Source organism: Cyclopterus lumpus, chromosome 5 (assembly GCF_009769545.1).
Source record: "Cyclopterus lumpus isolate fCycLum1 chromosome 5, fCycLum1.pri, whole genome shotgun sequence".
NCBI lineage: Eukaryota > Metazoa > Chordata > Actinopteri > Perciformes > Cyclopteridae > Cyclopterus > Cyclopterus lumpus.
The window spans coordinates 14,825,512-14,849,012 of record NC_046970.1 but is presented as its reverse complement, the minus strand read 5'-3'; the positions used below and the strand labels follow the sequence as shown (position 1 = coordinate 14,849,012).

The 23,501-nt window shown below is 39.4% G+C and overlaps 2 protein-coding genes across 2 annotated transcripts in view; one reads left to right on the top strand and one right to left on the bottom strand.

Moving 5' to 3' along the window:
• Positions 1 to 731: 731 nt before the first annotated feature.
• Positions 732 to 3,048, bottom strand: LOC117730328 (parapinopsin-like). The gene is made up of 4 exons (XM_034531961.1): positions 2,718 to 3,048; positions 2,161 to 2,489; positions 1,661 to 1,903; positions 732 to 845 (listed from the first exon to the last, which is right to left on the bottom strand). The coding sequence occupies exons 1-4, from the start codon at positions 3,046 to 3,048 to the stop codon at positions 732 to 734; spliced, it is 1,017 nt and encodes a 338-aa protein (XP_034387852.1).
• Positions 3,049 to 8,239: 5,191 nt separating this feature from the next.
• LOC117731006 (voltage-dependent calcium channel subunit alpha-2/delta-3-like) overlaps positions 8,240 to 23,501 on the top strand; it is a 31,962-nt gene continuing 16,700 nt past the window's right edge. Inside the window, exons 1-11 of the mRNA XM_034533118.1 lie at positions 8,240 to 8,367; positions 9,926 to 10,007; positions 11,717 to 11,929; positions 13,400 to 13,516; positions 15,206 to 15,265; positions 19,113 to 19,275; positions 19,850 to 19,981; positions 20,962 to 21,022; positions 21,105 to 21,255; positions 21,439 to 21,513; positions 21,642 to 21,731. Coding sequence (XP_034389009.1) covers positions 8,240 to 8,367; positions 9,926 to 10,007; positions 11,717 to 11,929; positions 13,400 to 13,516; positions 15,206 to 15,265; positions 19,113 to 19,275; positions 19,850 to 19,981; positions 20,962 to 21,022; positions 21,105 to 21,255; positions 21,439 to 21,513; positions 21,642 to 21,731 — 1,272 coding nt within the window. The remainder of the gene's footprint in view (positions 8,368 to 9,925; positions 10,008 to 11,716; positions 11,930 to 13,399; positions 13,517 to 15,205; positions 15,266 to 19,112; positions 19,276 to 19,849; positions 19,982 to 20,961; positions 21,023 to 21,104; positions 21,256 to 21,438; positions 21,514 to 21,641; positions 21,732 to 23,501) is intronic.

Below are 23,501 nucleotides of genomic sequence, written 5' to 3'. Positions count from 1 at the left end.
TCCTTTTTCTAAACAGATTTGTGTATTAAGGTGATACATTTTTGTACTTTTTGTGGATGTGTGTATGGTTTAGTGGAATCTATATTTGTCATTTACACCTCACCTTACAATGCTGGGAATGAAAGAGTATTAAAAAAAATATTTTCAAGGTGCAATGTTTCTCTGTTCGCAGGTAGAGAAAAAAATAAAATGTTAAAGTACCAGTTTACAGAGAAACACATTGATTTGAACGTTTCTATTAGTTTTCTTCATATTGTTATGATTATAATTACTATTACAACTATTAATGTTCTGAAAGCTGTATTAAAATAGACGATAATGTAAAATATGTACAAAAGTATGAAAAGACCCATGGTAATGTTCTCTACTTGAAAGTCTTGATATTTGCTCCTTAATGTTTTTATTCAGTAAACATAATTTATCTTAGTAGCAAATGCTTTACTATGACCTTCTGGTTTTTTTATTGATACATATTTTGTATTTTTAATTTAATTTTGGCCTTGACTTTATTTGAATCGATACTGATATTTTATTTTCTATTGATTATCATTGAATAAACTTATGCTGAAATACTTGTCTGGTTTATTTGTATTCTGCCCTTTTTAGAGACACTGGACAACACTATAAGTCTGTATATCATTAAATTAAAGAGATCGTCAAATCACTTATGAAATCACATTTAAACACAGTTTTAAAACATACAAACATGTGTAAACAAATTAATATACATTTCAAGCAGGAGACACTTTGCTGGCAATCTCCACAGTTGTTGTTGCCTCTGAGGCCTCTTCGTCCACCGAGGGCTCTCTCCCACACAGCAGGAAGGGCACCGCGTATTTACGGAACTGTAGAAAGCAAAATGAGCCACAGCGTAAAATGTTTTTCTCAGACAAAACATAATGTCTCCACTGTTAATGTATTAACATTCAAACATTCAGCTGCTAGTGCTAGGTGCATTATTGCACATGAAATACATCCAAATCATATAGGTTATATGTGCTATATAATAACATGTAACTAATATTGAACAATATTGTTGAATATATTATTCGAATAAATATTATTGTAGAATAAACTACAACTTAAAAGATTCTAATAATTTTTAAGAATGTATATGCAGTGTATAAAGCTTTAATTATTAGTTCAACATTATGACTGTGTAATGTAGTTGGGGACATAAATAAAAGTTTTTTAATGTGGTCGTAAAGCCATTGTAATAATGTTAAATATATCTTTGTAGGAGAATTTATTGTTAATAGTTGCATTAATAAACACATTTAAATGTCTTTATATCTGCTTACAACTAAATTATAGTGTGTTATACACCATTTATTAAAAGTTCATTGAGTGCTAATAAATACTTAATGGTGGGGGTGGGGGGGTAAAGTAAAGTGTTACAATTGTTCAGGAGACTCAAACTACTTTTGTTATAATAGAGTAAATTAGTAGCAGTTTTTCGTTAGTCATGAAAAACAAAAGAATAAAGGAATTCTATTAAAAAAGACATCATAGTAAGGGAAGAGTTATTATTACATAAAAATGTATACTGTCCATGAATACCACTAGATGGTGCTAACTTGAAGTATTTTACAGCTGATCCACAGAAAGCTGTTCCTACATTTTTTAATTCAATTGTTATTTGTATGTGGTGTTCTATTACCTGTTTATTGAGGTAGATGTAGATGACAGGATTGAACACAGTGCTGCTCTTGGCCAGGTAAACAGGCACTGTGCCCACCAACGGGTGAACCTCCACATCAGGGTTGTAGACCACCAGCATGGCCAGGCTGGCATAGGGCAACCAGCTGATCAGAAACGTCAGGACCATCAGAACCACCATGGATGCCACCTTCATCTCTCCTTTAGCTACTGCACCGTCTTCCAGACAGGCCATCTTTGACACCTGTAACACAGAATATTGTTTTAAATTGTCAAGGCCACTGGTTTATTCACACGACTATGTACCATTGCTGCATGTCACTATACATTATATGAATAATCATGGTAGAAATACTCCTATACTTAACTAAATGTTTTTAATGGATACAAAAGTTGTATAGCTCCTCAAAATTGTACTTAAGTACAGTACTCTAGTAAATGTTTTTACAGAAGATACTTTCCACCACTGCTTGTGACCAATCCACATTTATAAATGCTCACCTGGTGTAACGTCCACATTAGCTTTGTGTAGGATGCCAAGATAAGGGCAAAGGGAACTGCAAAGCACACAGCAAAGTAAGCCAGGATGTAGGAGACGTTGTTAGGGTCCCGGTTGTGCCAGTCAGGCGCACAGGACGTCCCGACACCCTCCAGTTCATACCTGCCCCAGCCAAACAGGGGGGGTAAGTTCCAAATGAGGGACCACAACCAGGATAAGGCAATACCTCCAACTGCATGCTTTTTCTCGAAGGTTATCTGCCCCAATGGCTTACACACAACAAACATCCTCTCCACTGCGATCAGAGCAACTGTACACAGAGATGTGATGCCTGCGAACAGCAAGGGAAAGCAAAGTCAGGGGGACACATGGGAGAAGCAGGGAGGTGCCTGCTGTTTGAAAAATGTGAGTGAATACTGTTCTGTGGTCAAAGGAAAATTATGTTAACACAGTGATGAAATGGGTCATCCTTTCAAATGTCTGTTGAACTAAAATGACATTTTATAGAGGAGAGAATATGCATGTCACCTATACTGCATGTGCTGCTCTTTTTACTCACCAAACAAGGACACTGAAAAGCCCTCCATCACGCAGCCAGTTCTTCCCAGGGAGAAGTACCCCTGGGCGTTGTTGACCACAGACAGCACCCCTCCGGTCATGGCTGTGCCCAGGTCCGCCACAGCCATGTTCACCAGAGCGTAGTTGAGCGGCTGCCTCAGCTGCTTGTGCATGAGGGACACAATGATCACCGTAGCGTTGAGGATGATGGCCGGACCGGTAAAAATGGCCATAATGATGGAGAGAATGATGAAGCCAGTGCGTGACAGAGAGGGTTCCTCATGAGGACGCACATAGGAGGAAGCATTTAAGAAATAAACTGATGGTTCCATGGATGCAAAGCTTTAGAAGAGTGGTCAGGTCGAGTCCCAGTGCCTCTGGTGTGCAATATCTCACTACTGGAGTGTGACATCTGAGATTAGATGACCATAGTCTAAGCATAAGTCCTTCAGATCTGGACTTAACGAAGAGTAATTCCTCCAAATGATGATCCTCGATCCCTCACCCTTTGCTTGATTGTAAAGACACTAAAATTGGCTCCACAGTGCTCCTCACCAGGATCAGTCCTCTAAGCAAGTGCAAAAAAAGAAATGCTCAGAGGAGGTATGTCTGTAAATATATTAAATATTGATGAGGGCTGATGAGGGCTGATGATTTCTTTCTGGTTCTCACTCTCTCTTTCCTTTTTTCATCTTTGATCGCCTTTGCTTGCCTTACATAAACCAGGGATCAGATAAAGTTTAATCAGCAGTCAGGTCAACTTATTTATAGAGCGTATGTAATAACAATAGATGTTTACCAAACTGCTTAACAGAATCATTCAAGAATATATTTTTTTTTAAGTAAACAATGACATTGTCATCAAAATAAAAGGGATCACTTAGTTATGTGGTCTGCCTTTTGGTCACAGTGAGGAGTCTGGCTGCTGCATGTGGACAAGCTGCAGGTGAGACAAGTATGACTGACTGACTGAGTTAATCATCAAGACTCAAATAGATGAGAAAAGAACGTTTATGAAAAATAAAATTATAGCATAATCCTCTTTCTTTCAAATGTTTTAATATTCAATGTGTAAAATGACTGACAAATTGATTGATTTAAACCTGATGTCAAACTATCAATATTCATGAATTGACACACTTGAATGTACTTTGGTGGACACTTGCTTCTATTTCCTTCAATATTACTGAAGCATTTTAATTATTTTAATTCAATAGACATACGTAGAAGAAGCCACAAAATAGTGTGTTTGTCAGATTTAAAGTTTAAAAATTGTTTTTAAAAAATCAATATGTGGGAAAGATTGACCCGTAGAGTCGTATACAGCTTAAATGCATCTTTGCAAACTTATATCTGATGTGGGGTACTAAAAATGTCTTCCTGATGTACCACACAGCTAGATAGATAGATAGATAGATAGATAGATAGATAGATAGATAGATAGATAGATAGATAGATAGATAGATAGATAGATAGATAGATAGATAGATAGATAGATAGATAGATACTTTATTCATCCCTAGGGGGAGATTTCTTTCCTTATTTTAGTTGGTAATGGTTTGGTTTCGCCAACTACGGAATATAATGATGGAAATATACATCAAACCCAGTGCAGCTTATACAGCTGACATTGCATAGAGACCAACATTGCAGCATTCACTCATCTGCTAAACAACAATGTAAACTGAATATAAAAACAATTCCTCTGATGCATCTCTGGATAGATTTTATGTCTGACAGATGACAATGTTGTTGTATAGGTCAGCTAACCAACAAGTCTGTGATCCCATTTAACCCCACTGGTATTCACCGAATGGTGATGCTAAGCTCTTATTTGCGTCCACAATGGAGAATCTAGGTTTACTGTCATGTGCCTTGAATACATTTCTACTAATCATGTTATCAAACACTGAGTCAGGTCGATGCTGACGCATGAAAGCTTGATAGATATATGACAGTGGCAATGGCGCTGAACACGAGTAAGACCAGGTAACAACATATGGTACACTGAGCGGAGATGTAATCTCTCTGCAGGAACAGTTCACAAGGTGACAATAAGTTGACAGTTGTAGGTGGTCTGACATGAACTATCCCGCGGCTGCTGAAGACATGAGGTGAGGTTAAGCCTCGAGACTGAACATGACAGGTGTCCGATGTTTAATCTTCTAAGAGGTTTACATGCAATCAAGTCAAGACATAGATTACAACTGTTTGGGTTTGAGAGGTCAACGGCAGTGTGGCACCTATTATAAAGCTTTATGTCTTTATATAAAGCCTTTAGATGTATATTTTCTCAACTTGATCTGTTTATAAAAAACTGCATGGTGATTATTGAATTCAAACTGTTTTGTCAAACTTCTATTTCCAAGGTTCAACACAAACTTACATCGAGCCCACCTGGACAACAACTCCTCAAAGAGCTATGATTAAATGATGCATGCCAACTGAGCAAACTGCTCTCCTTGTGAAGCCCCAGAATAATCTTGGAAGCTAACCTTAATTGTTTATATATAATAATGCCTCTGGCTTCATCTGGCGCTGGCACAGAATATAAAAAAACATCCTTTTAATCCGTTCACATCCCCTGATCAATGGATTTAACTTTTCTATGATGTCTAGATCTGTGATCACTGTCATCTGACTCCATCCAAATGCACAAACTAATTTGATTGGATGTCGTTAAGCCACACCCTTTGTTGTGTAATCAAGTGCAATCAATCATAATGTTAAGGTAAATCAATTGAGGTGTATGTATTCAAGATTTCTTTCATAAACATCCATCCATTGGCATGATCCGGGGATCTGAATGTCACCTGCTTTAATTAAGGATGTATTACGTCTCAACGCTCTATTTCCGTTTATATGCCGATGGTGAAACCCTTAAAATATAACTCTGTGTACATTCCTCCTTGAAATTTATGAAATGACTACTCAAAATTGTGTTGAATGACATGTTTGAGCGTCACTGACCAAAATAATGTATTTGACACAAGAAGGCTGTTTTCACAGAAACAGATCTGTGTTCACCTTAAATCCGAGTTTAAGACTTTGTGACATCACCATAGCTTGGAAGATGATCCATAATGCAATTTACGCAAGTGTGATATGGAAACCTCAAACGCCCTCAAAAGATATCCCACCTAATTAAAAAATACATTCACAGTGAATGTATTTTTTAATGAGGTGTGTCCAGTATACTTCAACTTTTAAAATGTACATTATTATTCAAATAAGAATATTTTTTCCTTGCTGCTGCTGTAACCGATTCAAATGCACTAATGATGTTATTTCAGAAAAACAATCGAGTTGAGAATGTGTTTGTATCCTGATCCTTTAAGCATGGTGAGACTGGTGCAACCAACTGGAAGAAGGTAACACAGTCCTTTGCTCAAGGACACTTCAGCATGAGTCCCATGTCTTAAACTGGACAAATAAAACTAGAGGACTTTCTTGAACTGCCTTTATTTGCCATAAATAGTTAATTAAAGCATTAATGGAGGCTGTTGTGAGAGGCTGGATGATACTGTCCGTCATCCAACATGCAGGAACCTTATCGGCACGTCCCAGACAGTACAGGCTCCTCACAACTTTGATGTACGATGCAATTACTAAACTAATAAAAGCTTCAAGTGGAAACACGGTTACTGTGGTGGTGAAGGTGGTGGTGGTGGAGGTGGTGCATCAACCCGCCTGCTGCATTGACATCATTCTCGCTTCCTAATCAGTGTTTAGAGGAGGCCATGGGAACACCGTCCGGTCTTATTTTATACAATAAGCACTGCTGACACCGACTGAAACTTCGAAGCCTACTTCATAAACTGTATGAGTTGTTTCTTCAGTTTCGCAACAGAGGCGCTAACTCACTCCACCTCTAGTCTGCACCTGAATGATCTGGGGTCCACTGTGATGTCATTGATGGTTCATTAGACTTCAGTTATTCACAAACAAATACACAATGTTAACAGGAGATTTTGCTCAAAGATGTATTTATTTACATGCGTCTCTCTCCAGTGGTGTAACTGAATACATTTACTCAAGTGTTGGACTTTCCGTTTAGAGGTACTTTACTGAACTTGAGTATTTACATTTTTTAGGTTATACCTCATACTTCTACTTCACCCCACTTTAGTAGTCAATAGTTTACTTTTTACATCACTACATTTATGTAAGAGTTATAGAAATATTTTTCAGATTAAGAGTTTATATACCATACGTAAGATTATAAAATATCCATTATCCCAAATTAAATGGCACTTTGACCAATGGCAAAATTAAAATTGGCTGCATATTAATGCGCTAATAACAAATCCCTTTCGAACATTTTGTTACAAACGCTTTTATAGTTTTGGGTGAAGGACTTTTACATGAAATTGAGTATCTTTATACTGTACTTTTACCAAAGTAAATGATTGTAATACTTCCACCACACGTCTCTCTCCTTTCGGTTGTTTTGTATTGTTTTACTTTCATGCTTCTGGCAGTGCGGAAGCCTCCATCAAACATCTGCAGTCTCATTATCGCCCAGAGAGACATTTTATGTCCGGATTCTCCCCTTATTGTGTTCTGCTTATTTGAACTTCCATATTCTATATGAATCTATTATGTCATGCATAATAATACCATTGCAGGTATAATAAAATCACACGCTTTCGAGCGTTTTTGTGTGTAGCGTGGAGACGGGAGACAATACAGTAGTGAAATCAAGCGTGTACAGTAGACTGCAGCGTCAGCGTTAAATGCAACAACTTCTGAGCAGTCGACACCAGAGAAGTGCGTCTCAGAGAAGAATCAAAGATCACAGCGGCTATCAACGTGTTGGGATGCAATTAGGAACATGTCGGTATCTGCGGCCGCTAACACCTGCCCATGCGGAAACTGAGGAAGCCCCCTAGCCCGACTCCAGGAATCAGGGTCGATTTTGCCTCCAGTCTTTGTGTCAAACATGCAGACGGTGCGTTTCCAGGAAGAAATGATCCGTGATTCCTGCAGCACAGTTCCGACTGAGGGGCTTTCCCTTTCAGAGAAAGGCGAAGGAGTAGAGTAGAGTATTGATGCTGGAAGGTGACTCTCTCTCTCTCTCTCTCTCTCTCTCTCTCTCTCTCTCTCTCTCTCTCTCTCTCTATCCCTCTCTCTCTCTATCCCTCTCCCTCTCCCTCTGCCTTCTCTTTCTATCCCTATCTCTCTTTCTCTTTCTCTCTCTCTCTCCCCCCTCTCTCTCGCCCCCCCACCGCCCCCACCCCCACCCCCACCCTCTCTCTCCCTCGCTCTCCCCCACCCCCCTCTCTCTCGCCCCCCCACCCTCTCTCTCCCTCGCTCTCCCCCACCCATCTCTCTCTCGCCCCCCCCCCCCCCCCCCCCCCCCCCCCCCTCTCTCCCTCTCTCTCTCTCTCTCTCCCATCAGATACAGTAGGGTACGTGCCGGCAGAACCGCGGCTGGAGACTGTGCACCGGGGTCCAGCAGTCCAGTTAAGGTGTCGGGACGGGATTTTTTACTCGACAGATATTTTGTGAGCGGAGATGAATATGTTTGGGAACTGGAGAATCCTGTTGTCGCGCACGTGCAACACCAGCAGCTTCCTTTTGCTTTGGATCCTCGTCGGCTTGAACGTGGTGGAGGTGGCGTGGTCCCAGCAAGGGATCCCTCTGTCAGTGTGAGTGAGAAGCAGCTCTGCAACTTTGTTTCACGTGGAATTAACTCAAGTTGATCTCGGGCATGCACGACATGTAGACGTTAGAAGTTCAGCATTTTTTTTAATCGCCTTTTTTAATTGTCATAAATGTAATGAGGTTGTAAATGTTATGATGGATTCTTTTCTCTGTGTGCATCTGATTCGTTTTGCCTTGAAATGACCACCTTGTGCAGTTTAGTTTAGCCTTATTGGGGAAGAGTGATACTATTGGAAGTTGGGAACAAGCTATTACAGATGGAATTTCAGCAAATAAGCAGTATGAGTAACAAACTAATCACAGATGTAGAAATGTAGAAATAAAAAATGGTGCATGTTGATGAAACTTCTAAAGCAAAGAGGTTAAGACAACATATAACTCTCCTCTTTGTTTTATGTTATATAATAGCATTATATACAATTAATAAGTTGACATACAAATGATACGTGTTACTATTAGGCTCCTCATGTGTTCGGACAAAAACTACACTTGTATATCTCATGGTCATAAGGAACATTTTTAGAGGCACCTTTTATTGAAGTACGTTTTATTTATTTTGTATGTATATTCATTTAAATTGATGAAGAGCAAGCATTTCTTTTATAACTCTCAAACTATTTCAATAACTTTAAATGGGTTCAATTGAAATCACAATTGTGTGTGATCTAAACATGCTCAATTTGTTTACATATCACAACAATAATGAACTGATAGTGATACACATTCTTCTTCATTAGTCAGATGTATTAGTCAGATTGTGAGCCCTGTTAAAATGCAATATATTTACGCTGGGAACTTTTCTTTGCATGATTTAGTTTCCTATTTCTATACCTAAAACCATGGAAAATCCAAAATTAAAGTCTAAAATCTGAATGCATATTCAAAAAGTGAATCTCACCCTGGATAACGTTTATGCCAGAGTTCGTATTTATAAACACTATTATTGAAAATAAAGAAAATAAAGGCTTTCTTTTCTGTTTTATTCTATTTTCCTTGCAATGTCTTTGAAAGCATTGTTTAGTTTAAAATCCACAATGTTACATAAACAATCAATAAGATTAAGTAAACCAGTAGAAAACAGAACCAACTGAAATTATTACATTTTTAAAGAAACAGTTTAGGAAAAGTTTCTATTTCCAAATCTGTTTATGAATCATGGCCTCTGCAGATATTGGATACTTTACACTGAACATGGGCTAACTACAAATCTGTCATCTTTTTGAAGCATACATTCATAAATGTAGTTTTCCTCAAGATACATTTTCAGTTTAATAGAAGCGCTAATAACTACTGTATAGATCCATATAATGAAAGCAATCATCTGTCAGGAGAGTGAAGGTCAGGGACACCGGGCCATGACTTTGATCTTGTCAGAAAAAAAGACAATGACGCTGAGGAGAGACAATACATTTAAAAGCAGATATTATTTCATTTATTTAATTCAATCCCTGTGCATTTCATTTCACAATTGTATGCACATTTGTCTATAATATTTGTGAGATTGTTGGCTAAACTGTAATCTATCTGCACTTTGTTCTATAGCGTAAAGTTATGGGCTTCAGCATTTGGTGGAGAAATTAAATCCATCACTGCAAAATATTCTGGATCCCAACTACTGCAAAAGGTATTCATCTTATTTCCCAGTCTTGTGGACACAAATGCACTTTTACTTTTGTCTGATGGTCATTACACACATTGTAGGATGTAATCTAATGGCTGCAGAGACATGTCGGTGTCTCAGCTGAATGCTGATGCGTTGTTTTAAAAAGGAGACTCAGGTGTGTGTGTGTGTGTGTGTGTGCGTGTGTTTGTGTGTGTGTGTGTGTGTGTGTGTGTGTGTGTGTGTGTGTTTGTACTCGACACGGCCCATTAACCACGGCTCTGATTCCTCTCCCATCTCTCCAGTTAACTCTCTGGAGTCAGGAGTTTCAAACTCTGGATGTGAATGCGACAAGGAGACAAATGTAATAAGTGTGTGGTTGAGTTTGATAGTGGGTGATGCGATGTTGATATGATGACTGAAATCAGCAGAGAATGAGCGATGATCCAGTGCAGCATATTTCACTTTTTGACCACTGGATGGCAAAGGTGGGCTCTGTGTTTCTAGGCCTCCGCTGGTCAGATCTGAGTTAGGTGCATTGAATGTTCACCGTTTGCCAGCATGCTTACAATGTGTTTTAATTATTCTCCTTTACCTGTGTTAGATTTATATATAGATGTATGAAAGCTTATGACATTTACATCTCTGTCTTGTGATATTTTAAAAGGCATTAAATTAACCCTGGTTTTAGCCTTAAATCTAACCTTAATAAGTAAGGATGTTTTCACTGAAAACTAGAGAAGAATAAAATACGGAGAGTCGGACTGGATGCTAACATGAACACAGACTGCGCAAGCCACACAAATATAACGTTATTTTTACATTGAAGAAGCCCTACATTTAGAAAAGTTACATCCTCTCTGTGACAGTTGCCACTTGTTTCAACAGACTATTTAATACTCTGAACATGTGAAATATTAAAAACTAACACATTGTGTTTGTATGGCTGCATCATCACATCGAAAGTAAATGTTCTAGAAATCTTGCGCCTCATTTCAAACATGCTTGCCCCCCAAAAAAAGTATATTTTGAAAAGGTAGGTTTAACAAAAGCTTGGCCACATAACAGGAATGTGTGACACTGGACGCACAAGGAGAACTATGGGTTGAAGAGGTTAAACCATGTAGTGGCGCATCATAAACAGTACCCGCACTTTAGCTGATAGACAAACTAAATAACAGCTTTATAAACTCAAATGTCGCAGGTCTCTTTTCTGTCTCATCAGCATATTTGTTTGTACTAATCAGGCTGAACATAATGCATACTGGGTTTAATCTAGTTTTTTGTAGAACACACTACAATACATTCACCCTACCATTAATACATTTTACTTAACTCTATTTTAGCTTTGTTGGTGTTGACTATGTTGTGAGGCTTTAGTTTGTGGTATAGTGTTGCATTGAATTGCATTGTATTCAAAGGTGTTTTCAATTCTGTGTTAATTACATTTAACATATACAGTATGGAAGAACTTGCAAATCTTGAAAATGCCAACAGAACTGAATCAACACCTCACTGACATCTGAGTTTAATTATCAGAGTTGTATGGATGCCATGTTTACTGGTCATTAATAGCATCCATTTAACTAATTGACATCATAAATTCTTTTTGTGGACACTGTGATCCTTGTGTCAATAACAACTCTTTACTTTCTTTCTGTAAGTTAAGTTACTATAAGAGTCCTCATCATTCTTGTTAATCCTCTACCTTTGACTCATCCTCACTATTTTAGGAGCTGTGGGCCATCACAGCGCCGCGGCCGGGGACCAACTCCAGTTCTGTGGGCAGTGCCTCGGCCAAGGGCAGTAGCAGGATTAATCCTAAAAACGCTGCATGTCTTGCGTGGGAGGAAAGCGGAGGAACCAGAGGAAGTCCACGCAAATATGGGGAGAGCTTTCAAACTGCATATAGAAAGCGGCTCCTGGGTTCACCTCCTTGCTCTGAGGTGACAGTTCCTTCATGTAAAATAGGATTTTAAGTTAAAACGTGCGGTGGAAGCTAAATCACTGTCCTTACATTTCTTCCCAAACATTTCATTTTTGTACAAAAACATTTTGTAACATGCCCTGCAGATTGTTTCCCCTTTTGTGTGTGTATGTAAGCACTTTGCTTGTGTTCCTGTTCGTGGAGGCATGTCTGAAGACAGCTGTGCCGAGCAAGTCAGCACAAAGCAGTGAGCTGTGAGGGAAATGACGGGTCGTTAGGGGCTGGTCATTAAGGCTGATCATTAGATGCTTTTATGGAGAATTACCCGATTTCACTAAGATTTCTGCAAAGGGGGAAACACTAGGTCTCTTCAGGCGGCTCTCGGCCTCACTCCAGTGTTGGTCATTACTCTAATCAATAATCATGATCAGTGCTTTTGATGGATGGGGCTTAACCTCCTTTTGATGACTGGAGGAGTGTGAGGGATGAGGAGGGGAGAGGGGTTCGGGGGGGGGGGGGGGAGAGAGAGGGTGCAGGCGAGGAGGACAGGCGTGAAATGAACTGTTCTGCTCCACTGCAAGCCCACACTCTTCCTTTCAGTAGGTAATTTGTCGCCTCATGTACTGGTGTGTGTGTGTGTGTGTGTGTGTGTGTGTGTGTGTGCATGTGTTATTTTCCTGTCCTCATGATGTGTAATGTGTTTGAATGTGTGCTACGAGACTGACGTGGCCTGTGTTTATTTTTAGATCTTGGAAGTGTGTGATGTAGCTGATGGGACAGCGTGAGAGGATCAGGTTTTTGTTTTTATTTGGCATGTGTGTGAGTGTGTGCCAGGTGTGAGATTATGTAATGGTATATTCCTCCGAGCTGCGACGGGCTTTGTTCTGTATCACTGGAGGTCCTGTGCATCCTACAGAATCAGCATTATGTGAGGTGTAGTTCATTACCCAGAATCGCCCGAGCTTGACACGTTATTATCTTTCTCTTGTGCTTTGACTCCATTTCAATTACCCTCTTACCATGCATAGCCTTCAGATCCAGCCCCCCACCCCTCCACGGCCACCCAACATGGCCATCTACAGCCAATCAGAGAGAAAGAAGCAGCATGTGCAGCCAATGACTGAGATGGGATAAACACTATCAATCATTCTGTGTTGCAGGGAGGGTTTTATCAGCCGTTCATCTGAGTCTGGCTGCATGCAGCTTGTCAGCTAACATGTGAAAGCTTATAAGCCTTGTTTAACAATTCCCCATTTCTTTAGAGTGGGATGTAGGGAAACAATAGTGCTCTAAAATATTGCAGAAGACGCACACAGAAAAGATTATTATCTTATCCTTATTATTAAGTGGACATTTAAGTCTCTCCTAATGAGTTAATCAACGATGTGAGCTCAATACGTTCGCAGTATGTATTCTTACAGCCAATGTTAAAAGATTTCCAGTCGTCCCCTTTGCCAATGACACACTTTTGTTCCCCACTTATTTTCAGAAATATAAAGAACTTGAAAAGTCAGTCAGAGTGGAAGAAATTGATGGTGTGAAACTGGTCAAAAACCTGGCTTTGAAGATGGAGGAAGTGTTCCGGAAAAAAGCAGATGCCACCAGGGTAGGTTCGATATTAAATACGGTGTGGGGGGGGGAAGGCATTTTATTGTCTTAATATTTCTGGAATGTTCTGCAGCATTTTGTTCCGTTTATTGAGCCATATGTTTTGCAATCATTGACCCTATACTTCTAAAGTGCCATTTGTATGTGCTTTTGTTAAGTTATTAAGGTTTAAATAGGAGAACCATGTTCTATTGTTTTGAGATTATTAGGGGGAGGGTGCAATGTTTCTTAATCGGTCAAAAGAAAATATATAATGTGGGGAGGGTCTCAGTTTTTTAAAAAGGCAAACATAGACCCCTGCCCACCACAATAGGCCACATTGTTGTATCATCACTAAATTAAGCAGATTAGTCCCTTTGAAACGCAGCTGTTCAAAGACCTTCATCTGTACTAGGTGTAAAAGGTCCGTCTGAAATATGATCTTGCATGTTATTTATTACAGTCCAGGCCTGAGTGGCTGTCAGCCTCACAGCAGCAGCCTCTCTGCGACCCCAGCACAGAGGAGCTTGTCACCATTGTAATGCTGCACCTTGCAGCGACTGCTGGGAAATGATAACGTTTTATCTCCCCCCGCCTAATTCCACGTGCGCACAAATTCACGACAGTTCAGCCTATAAATTACAGTTGTAGGAAAGCGTTTAATGTAATACACATGATTTGATTCCCTGAGATGCATTAACGTATTGTTTTGTTTGTATTATTATGCGAAAACAACATGCACAAATGTGTCTTTCGTAAAAAAAAACTTGAAAAAAAAAAAAAAAACTACACCAACACGAGTGCTAAATCCTAATGAGGGCATCACTTTACTCCAAATTGAGAAGCACGTTTTAAAATGAGGCAGTGACCTCAATAAAGTGGTGGAGGTCGGGTGTCTGCAGGTATATTTCATTAGAAGCAAAGTTATGCACAGGCATATGAAGAGAAACCTATAACCTCTATTATAAATCAGATATATTTACGTCATTGTGTTTTTTTATATTTGCCAACTGCTGACGACATGACTTCTCACCACGAGGTGAATTGAATTTGGTCACCACAGCCTCGGTTGTGTTTATATAGCAGTTATTTTGTCACATGTGACGGACGTTAATTACCTGCTTGGCTCCGAAGGCGAGAGTGACTGAAACGTTTAGGTGGCTTTTCCCGGAAACACAGAGCCAAGCACATTTTTCCAGAATCCAGTTATTACAAAAGCTATATGGTGCTTTGGTACACGACATGAAATCCTGCTCCAACCTTCCTCCATCAATCATTGCACAGCGGCAATCCCCAGTAGCGCCCTACATTCTATGCACATGTTTTGCCCTTAAATATTACTAGAAGGATTTCCAAGGACGGAGAAACCGCTGTGGCAACATATGCTATTAAAACAATAGCTGGACATGGATTCCATCCAATCCAAAGATTAATCTAAAGCCTGGCAATGGTCCTCGATCATGTTCCTCCTCAATGGGACGACATTTGTTGAGATTTGAATCTAATGGAGTGATGTGCAAACAGCAAGTTGGAGAAATACGGTGATCACTATAAAGAGGCCTTTTGGGAAGTTTGTTAAAGTTTTAAAGGATATTTAAATATGTGTTGTATTTTAATATGCACGTTTTATATAGGGATTTGGTCGTTTACATATATTTAAACCATATGTATTTAGTGTATTAGCTCTAACGGGTTTTCCTCCTCTCAGCGGCTGGTGGAGGCAGCAGAAGAAGCGCACCATCAGCACGAGGATAATCCGGACCTGCAGGTGAAGTTTCTCTCCGACAAAAGGAAAGAAAAAAGGGAACATGATTATAAAAAAAAATGTGACCTGTCGTTGTTTAAGACCAGGCTGAATCATTTTAGCTGGGCTGGGGAGGAGCGGCTGCAAGGAGAGAGAAGGGTAATAGGCCCTAAAAAGCCTTTAATTGCGTTGGCATCGTCCTTCACGCTCATGTCCTGTCAGTTTGATACATGATGCTTCTTTGATAAGCAATGACGCACATATTGAAGCCAAGCTGTCATCTAACTCACGCGGACTGTCTATAAGTGTAGCTTAATCGTAAAGCTCAAAAACAGGTGTGTTCAGGTGCAGCACCTTTAGGTGCAGTACAGTAACCGTGTAACTGTACTACAGTATTGGAGATCGTTATGTTGCACGCAGAATTAAAGGCTGCCGCAACTTGTAACGCCTGGTCAAATATTTCGATTAATCTATATAGGCCTAGTAACATTTCTCGGGAGACAGTTTTGGACTCAGTCTGTGGTACAAATGGGATAGAGAAGTCGTCATGCATTGCTTGTAATTTTAATCGTATTTCACAGGATATGCTCATATGTTCAGACTCCGGTCAGGACATTATTTAGCGGCTCTCATTGCGGATTTCCAGGAGCTCTCTGTGTCTGCAGAGGGAATGCAGTATTTCTGTCGTTTGCTCTCCCTCCCTCTCGCCCCCCCCCCCCCTCTCTCTCTCCCTCCATCCAGTAGACAAAGATAAATGAAACTTTGCGCGCTGAATTGTTTCACTTTCATGGCTCTAAATTGGAAAGCCACTCGAGCAACAAAACACTGAAATAACGGCAGCACTTTACAGTTAACAGTAGCATTTACATCATAGGAATACATTTCACTCGCATTGTTCCCTGCCCGGTTCTCTGCAAAACAACACGGTATGTTGTACCTTTAAATATGACTGCTATTTTTAACTAGGCTAATAATAAAAGAAAAATGTATTTGTTTTCATACACTATCCTTGAAATATTTCACTGAGGCTTTAACAAATTTGCAACTGCAATATTGCGTTGCCTTTCTAAAGCAGGTTGCTTACAAAAAACACACTTTACTGAAGGATTTGTGCATGCATGGGACATGTTTTCATTACACATTTTTATTGAATTATATGTGGGCTATTATTTCTGTAAAAAAACATGCAAGGTTTCCATTTACTCTTTTATTCTCAAACCAATAATTCTTAAATCAAACATTGTAAACTACCAACATGTATAAAAACATCAATATTAATTAAATTATTCATATTGTTGTACGTATTATTTAAACAATATTTTGATGTGACATCATTCTATAATAGTTGGATTTGCTTTCTTTTTATATCTTGCCTTTTAAAAATATGTATACAATGTTTTACTTTATCCTTTTAATAAGTTCAAGCTATGTGAATTTTTCAAGCAATTGACATAGACATTTCATCTTAAAGGCCATAAAAAATAATAAGAAAATTCAATATCCACCAGCGATAATGATGTGATGTCATGATATTACTCCTCGTGGCATCATTTAGCCAGCCTCGCCTCCCCTGACACTGCACATTTTTCACGCACCATTTCCCTGACCACAATGAGATAAGCCGGCTGCTCTTATCTCAGATGCTTGGTGTCAGGACAGTCGGGTGTGTTGCATTGACCCGACTGTAGACTGCGGTTCAGGAGTGTGCAGATCAGGTCTGATAGAGCAACAGAGACTGTTGTGTTTTTGGCTTAGTTTATTTTGAGTAAAATGTATATGGGCCTTGATTTTGATAAAAAGGAACATTTAAGAAATATTAAACAAAAAAATCTAAAGTATCCTTTTAAATAAACAAGCTGATTTAAACAGTTTGCATTAAATGCTCTTTGTATAAAAAATATTCAGTCAAAATCAAATTAAAGGCCACATTTCTGCTTTTGTGATGGCCCCTGAAAGATTTAAAGCATACAGTAAAAATACAAAAATGCTATATATTATATATATTTTAAAATACTATAATGCACATTACATTACATTATTACATTACATGCCATTTAGCTGACGCTTTTATCCAAAGCGACTTACAATAAGCATTAAACCATGAGTACAACTCAGAACAACAAGAATCGAGAAAGCACATGATCACATTATTTTATTTTTTGATTGTCATGGTATTTATTCCAACTCCATTTTAGTTTTTAAAAATCTTTAAAAAAACATCTTCCAAAATCATGCTATAGAATAATAATCTATATGATTCATATAGTAAAGTGTACATAGTATTTAGCTCACATGTTTTTATTGATCACATATAACTGTAACTTAACATCTTAAACAACATGTCCCCTTGAACAAAGGGATCCGTAACATCAGGAATGTGTGTAGCCTCTCAACAAATTAATTCAACTCTATGAAGCTGGTACAACACTGCATTAAGAGTGAGGGCCGGTTATAGCTTATTGAGACCCCCCTTCTCCAGATGTTGGAGTGTGGGTACACAGTAAGGCCCAGCAGCCCATAATGGAGGGCAGATCTCTGCAGTAGGGCCTACAGCTGACTGCAGAGCCAGTGGGGCGTCTCGGAGAGCTGCAGTGTCCCATGGCCTGCTCTACAGTAATAACCCTGGTGGTTAACGTGCCTTTCTACAGCACTATCAGTTCTGCTGAGGGTGCACATTTTTTGTCCCTGCTGCTCCCCCTCTGCAGCACCACCCCTCCACTCTGCCGCAGCCCGTCAGAGAGCCGCTCAGGCGTGGTATGAGCTGTCAGTGGCTGCTTGATGGTGATAGCCCGCGCGGCCTCCCCGAGTGGGATGCTGTAGAGTCCATCACCCATCTCTCCCTGCATCCCTCCTTCCATCTCTTCTCTTCTCTCTCTCTCTCTCTCTCTCTCTCTCTCTCTCTCTCTCTCTCAGTGCAGATAATAAGGACCACAGGCCACAGAGAGGCCACTCAGACAGGATGAGGTAGTCTTTCTTCTGCAGCAGCAGGCAGTGAAGGACAGGACAAACAAACTGTTGGGTTTCACTTCAGGGAGGCCAGACTTTTCACTGGCAGTCATGACGTCCATTTTGCATGTCAAGTTCCTTTTTAGACTTCAGTGACAATTGCAACTGCTGTAGTTAATGCACATTTAGACACACTGGGAGCATTTTAAAAATGCACTATCTAATCACAAATCCACAAAAGAATCTACGTTTTTATATTGAATTAAAAGACTGTTCATCTATTAATTATGACTAGCTGGCTTAAGTGGTAGAGCAGATTTATAGAGTCCTGTCCATGTCCAAGCGTTCTTGCGTAGTGTGTATTTGGCAGAAATAATTTTGATAGTTTTGTCCTTAAAGCCTCTTCCAAATAAATGCAATGGAAAAGGTGTAACAAAAAATGGTGCTAAATTGTGAAAAGCTATTTATATTTTATTGTCTAATGTTTGTGTTTTATTGCAACAATTTATTTACTTAAAACAATATTTCCGCTCCAATATATGCATGTTACAGTTTTTGGTTGCTGTAATTGTTCTTCCTGTCCATACTGCTCGTAACGAGATGGGAGATAAAATCAGTCCCTCAAACAATCTTTGTGTTATTATTGCCATAGCAACATGGAACCCAAGGAACTTTGCTTTGACTAAACTTCAGAGAGCACTTTTTGACTGGGGTCTCTTCCCCATCACTTTCATTGACATCCTCTTAGGCACTGATCTCTGATGACCAGTGGAATGATTACAGCAAGAATATTTTTCTATATCCATATTTTTGTATTGTTATAAGATAGATTTGTAAATATGTGAACCCAACCTTTAGTATTATTATCAACACTGTTTTCACAGTTATCAAATTTAACATTTCCCGTGTTCACTCTTTTCCTCAGTACGAGTACTTTAACGCCGTACTGATCAATGAAGTGGACGAGGAGGGCAATAACGTAGAGCTCGGAGGAGAGTTTCTTCTAGAGCCCAACGACCATTTCAATAACCTGTCAGTCAACCTGAGCCTCAGTGTGGTGCAGGTGCCCACCAACATGTACAACAAAGGTGAGAGCTCAGCCCGGCCTGCACAAAGTCTCATTATGTGAGGGTTATTTACCTACAGTGAGCTGCTGATGAGTGGACAAGAGGGACGAGTAAAGTAAGTGGTGAAAGACAGAAATGGTAGCTGAAGCTGCATCAGTGACACAAGCTGGGAGAAGTGGAATTGGGCGATCAATGACAGTCGAGACATAATATGGAAAGCAACTGCAGACCTCTCAAAGAGACTGAAAAGAGTGAAGAGAGGGGGGGATGGGAAAGATGTTTGTCTTATGCTAGCTGTTCAGTCGCTTCTTGTTTTTTAACGTGTGTGTCACCTCTTTCTGAGTATCGCCAGGGCTGCTTTTGTTTGGCTATAATGGACTCCCCATAACTCTCTGTTTGCAGCACAAAGGGAGGCTCGTCCAGCAGGAGGAGGGGAGGGGATGATTCAGTCACAGGCATTGTAGCTCCCTCAGGGGTGTCAATAAGGGACAAAGGTCAACTGTGCACTCGGTAATGGTGACCAGGTTGATTACTATTATCACCATTTAATTTACTTGTTTCTCTCCCATCTCTGTGTCTTTGCCCTCCTCCTCAGATCCTGACATAGTGAATGGAGTTTACTGGTCCGAGGCTCTGAATAAAGTATTTGTAGATAATTTTGAGAGAGACCCAACACTAATCTGGCAGTACTTTGGGAGCGCTAAAGGTTTCTTCAGGCAGTACCCTGGTGAGTGCTGTCACTCTGTCAGTCATCCTATTTCACTGTCTGTTCCTGTGTGTGTGTGTGTGTGTGTGTGTGTGTGTGTGTGTGTGTGTGTGTGTGTGTGTGTGTGTGTGTGTGTGTGTGTGTGTGTGTGTGTGTGTGTGCGGGCGGGCGAACAGAAAGGCTTATCTCAAGGGAGTCATAAGCTGTCAGTGCGAGAGTAAAAAAAAGATCAGAACAAATGATTTAGAATAACTAAAAGGGTAATTTGGCTAATGTTGTAATTTTACAGACCATCAGAGAGGATGCACATACAGACCGTAATTAATCAGAATTTGCCAGTGTGTGTCTACAGTCATACTGAGAAAGATCCAACCGAACTTATCAGACCATGACAATGATAAGAAACAGGCAGTGTTGGAGTTAAATTACAGAGATACAGCTGATGGTATACATTATGTTTAATGTATAAGGAGCAATTCATAAACATTTATTTATTTCACAAGTGTTTTACAACAACCTTTTACTAGTGTATTCATCAGTTAAATGTTACGTGAAATTACACTTTGTTGTGATTCACTTCTTCTTTGGTTTGGTCATAAAAAAAAGAATGAAAACATTAATAAAGATCGATAGAGCCCTCAAATTGTAAAGCAGTAGTGAACAGTAACTAAGTACATTTACTATAAGTAATCACATATCTGATTATTTCTTCCACCACTGACTTTACATGTAGGGTTACAAAATAAAATGATTGGTCACCAGTATAGAAAGCCAAAGCTGTTGAAACATAAATGACACGTGAATGAGTAAATTGTTTGTGTTGATTTTAAGTGCCTCAGTCAGCTTCATACATAAAACAGTATAGCATTCACTTTCTAACAGCAGCTTGGTGCAGTAGTTCATCGACATAAAGATCCTGTCTTTCTTTGGTTGTGTTTATCCAGCTTGTTATTTTCTGCTTTCTGATATTTACTCATAATTGACTTCCTGATCTTTCACAGGAGTAAAGTGGCATCCAGATGAACATGGCGTCATTGGCTTTGACTGTAGAAACAGGAAGTGGTAAGTCTTTACATACCTTACACATGTGCTGCTCTTGGTTCTGCATCTCATGTATCAAAATGTGAAATTCATCATATTTCAGGTACATCCAGGCAGCAACGTCTCCAAAGGATGTTGTTATCTTAGTCGATGTTAGTGGAAGCATGAAAGGACTGAGGCTGACCATCGCCAGGCAGACTGTCTCCTCCATATTAGACACACTTGGAGATGACGACTTCTTCAACATCATTGCAGTACGTTTTTGACCTTTTCTCAGTTTGTATCTTTGTTCGTTGATATGTTTGTGCATCTCTATATCCTATTTCTCTGTAATCTCAGTCTAATGCTGGCGAATAATAGCATTTACCAAAGACATATCTGTTAAGACTTTCAGATGAAAAAAATGACTAAATAAATACTAATCCAACTTTCCACAGTACAATCAGGAGATTCACTACGTGGAGCCTTGTTTGAATGGCACACTGGTCCGAGCCGACAGAACCAATAAAGATGTGAGTCGAGATCAAACTGAAATGTAATGAGTATACGTGGATATGTCATCAGGTTGCATTTGTGTGGTTTAAAACTTTGTTTTGTTGTGTTTAAAAAAATCGTTTCCACTTCTATCCTTATCTGTTAGCATTTCCGTGAACATCTGGACAAGCTGTTTGCCAAAGGGATCGGGCTGTTGGGCGACGCTCTGGCCGAAGCATTCACGATCCTGAGTGATGTGAGTTCCAGTGCGTAAACCGCTCTGTATCTGTGACTGAAATCTTCCCAGTACATAGTCTACTGAAATTCTTTATCCCAAAGCAGATTAACACTTTTTTTTAGGTATAATGTGATAATGCTGTTCATTATTCATAAGTTTTCAGAAAATTATTCATTCATTTATTGATTAATTTGATATAAAAATAATGAATTTTTTGCTCAGCCATCACAAAGGCACTTTGTTTTAATTTAACAGAAGGACTCCACTTTACCAGAACATTCGGAAAACTTTCATCTTACAAACCACATTTGTTTTCATTGACAGGAAGTGTTCGAGCACAACCCTCTGCTTGTTCTCTGCTAATCATAAAAAAGTAGCACACTCCAGTCAAATATATTTGAGTGTTTGGGAGGTGTGTCGCCTGTCCAAACGCTCCGGCGCTATCCCTGTTCCGCCCTCCAAACACAGACACATCCATTCTGACTCGTGATTAATGACTCTAATTAATGTCGATGATTAATAACGTGACTGATTGGAACACAAAGCAGATAAGGCCAGGAGCCGCACTCCTTTTATCTCCCTGTTTTCAGGCGGCTGCGGTGCTGAAGCTGAGGGACTGCAGCTTTTTCCTCTGCATTTGTCAGATTAATTAAAGCCCTGCAATGAATATGGTAATCAGGTAGCCAGTAGCCTACGACTGAAATTACACCACTTCCCGGTGAATTAAGTCAGAACACAGCCTATCGTAGACCAAATCAAAAAGGAACTTGCTTCATTTGAAGAGCACTGCACCATTTTCATAGGAGCAGTGTTGAGATTAAAAAAAAGCTCAGTCTCCCCTTCTCACTGGAGGGTGATACGAAAGAATCACAAAACAGCGAGCATATAATTCAATATTTTAGCATATTCAAACCCATCTCCTTGTTGAATGACTTTACAACAAGATCATTAATTTAGCGCTCAAACAACTAGGGTGTGGGATGGATTAGATTTCATCAGCATCAATTACTTAATGATCCCTGTCATTGATTATGTCGTTTATCGTTAACATTTAGATTTACTATTCCTTATTTACTTACAGTACTGAAACAAAGGGCACAATTTAAAATCAAAGGCTTAAGGATAGCTGCTCTGCCGCAGAGGCTGCAGAGTCTTCAATAACGGCTTTTGACACTTTCGCTGAAAATGCTCCTCTGGCTCAGTGAATGGAGGGTCCATGTAAGAAATATATTAAAAGACGTAATTTATTAAACTAAACATAACAAAAGCAGCAATGAAAGCATGCATTTCTGTGTAGGACATGTGTTATGCAGGCGTGCATAAGGAAAAGAACCATGCAGCTGAGGGAAGAGGGAAAAGGAAGAGCTTAAGCCCATAAAAGATGTCGGCCGGTTGCCTCCTGAGCTTGATGAGGAGAGCATTGGGCACACTGAAGGAACAGGTGTCAATAATATAATTAGATTTAAGGGTTCTTGTATTGTGCATTCGTCTCACTGTTACTGACTCTAAGTGGAACACGCCATTGTTAATCCTATTAATTACACATGTGCTCTTCCTACTGTGACACGTCAAAATGGTTCCTGTGAAAAAAGTCTATTATGAGCAACCAAATTAATATTTCATGACTTTAAAATCCTATTTCCTATTATTGAACATGAAAACTATAGATCAGACATTTTCTAATATTAAAAAAAACGTTTTGATTTGTTGTCACTCACATACAAGCTGCCAATCAAAACAAACACAGAAAATTATAAATACTGCTGCAGTGATGTAACAGTCAGAGAT

Coding starts and splice junctions, on each gene's coding strand:
- LOC117730328 (XM_034531961.1), bottom strand. CDS start 3,048: ATGGAACCATCAGTTTATTTCTTAAATGCTTCCTCCTATGTGCGTCCT. Junction 2,490..2,717: donor CTTTTCAGTGTCCTTGTTTG/GTGAGTAAAAAG, acceptor TGCTGTTCGCAG/GCATCACATCTCTGTGTACA. Junction 846..1,660: donor ACATCTACCTCAATAAACAG/GTAATAGAACAC, acceptor TGCTTTCTACAG/TTCCGTAAATACGCGGTGCC.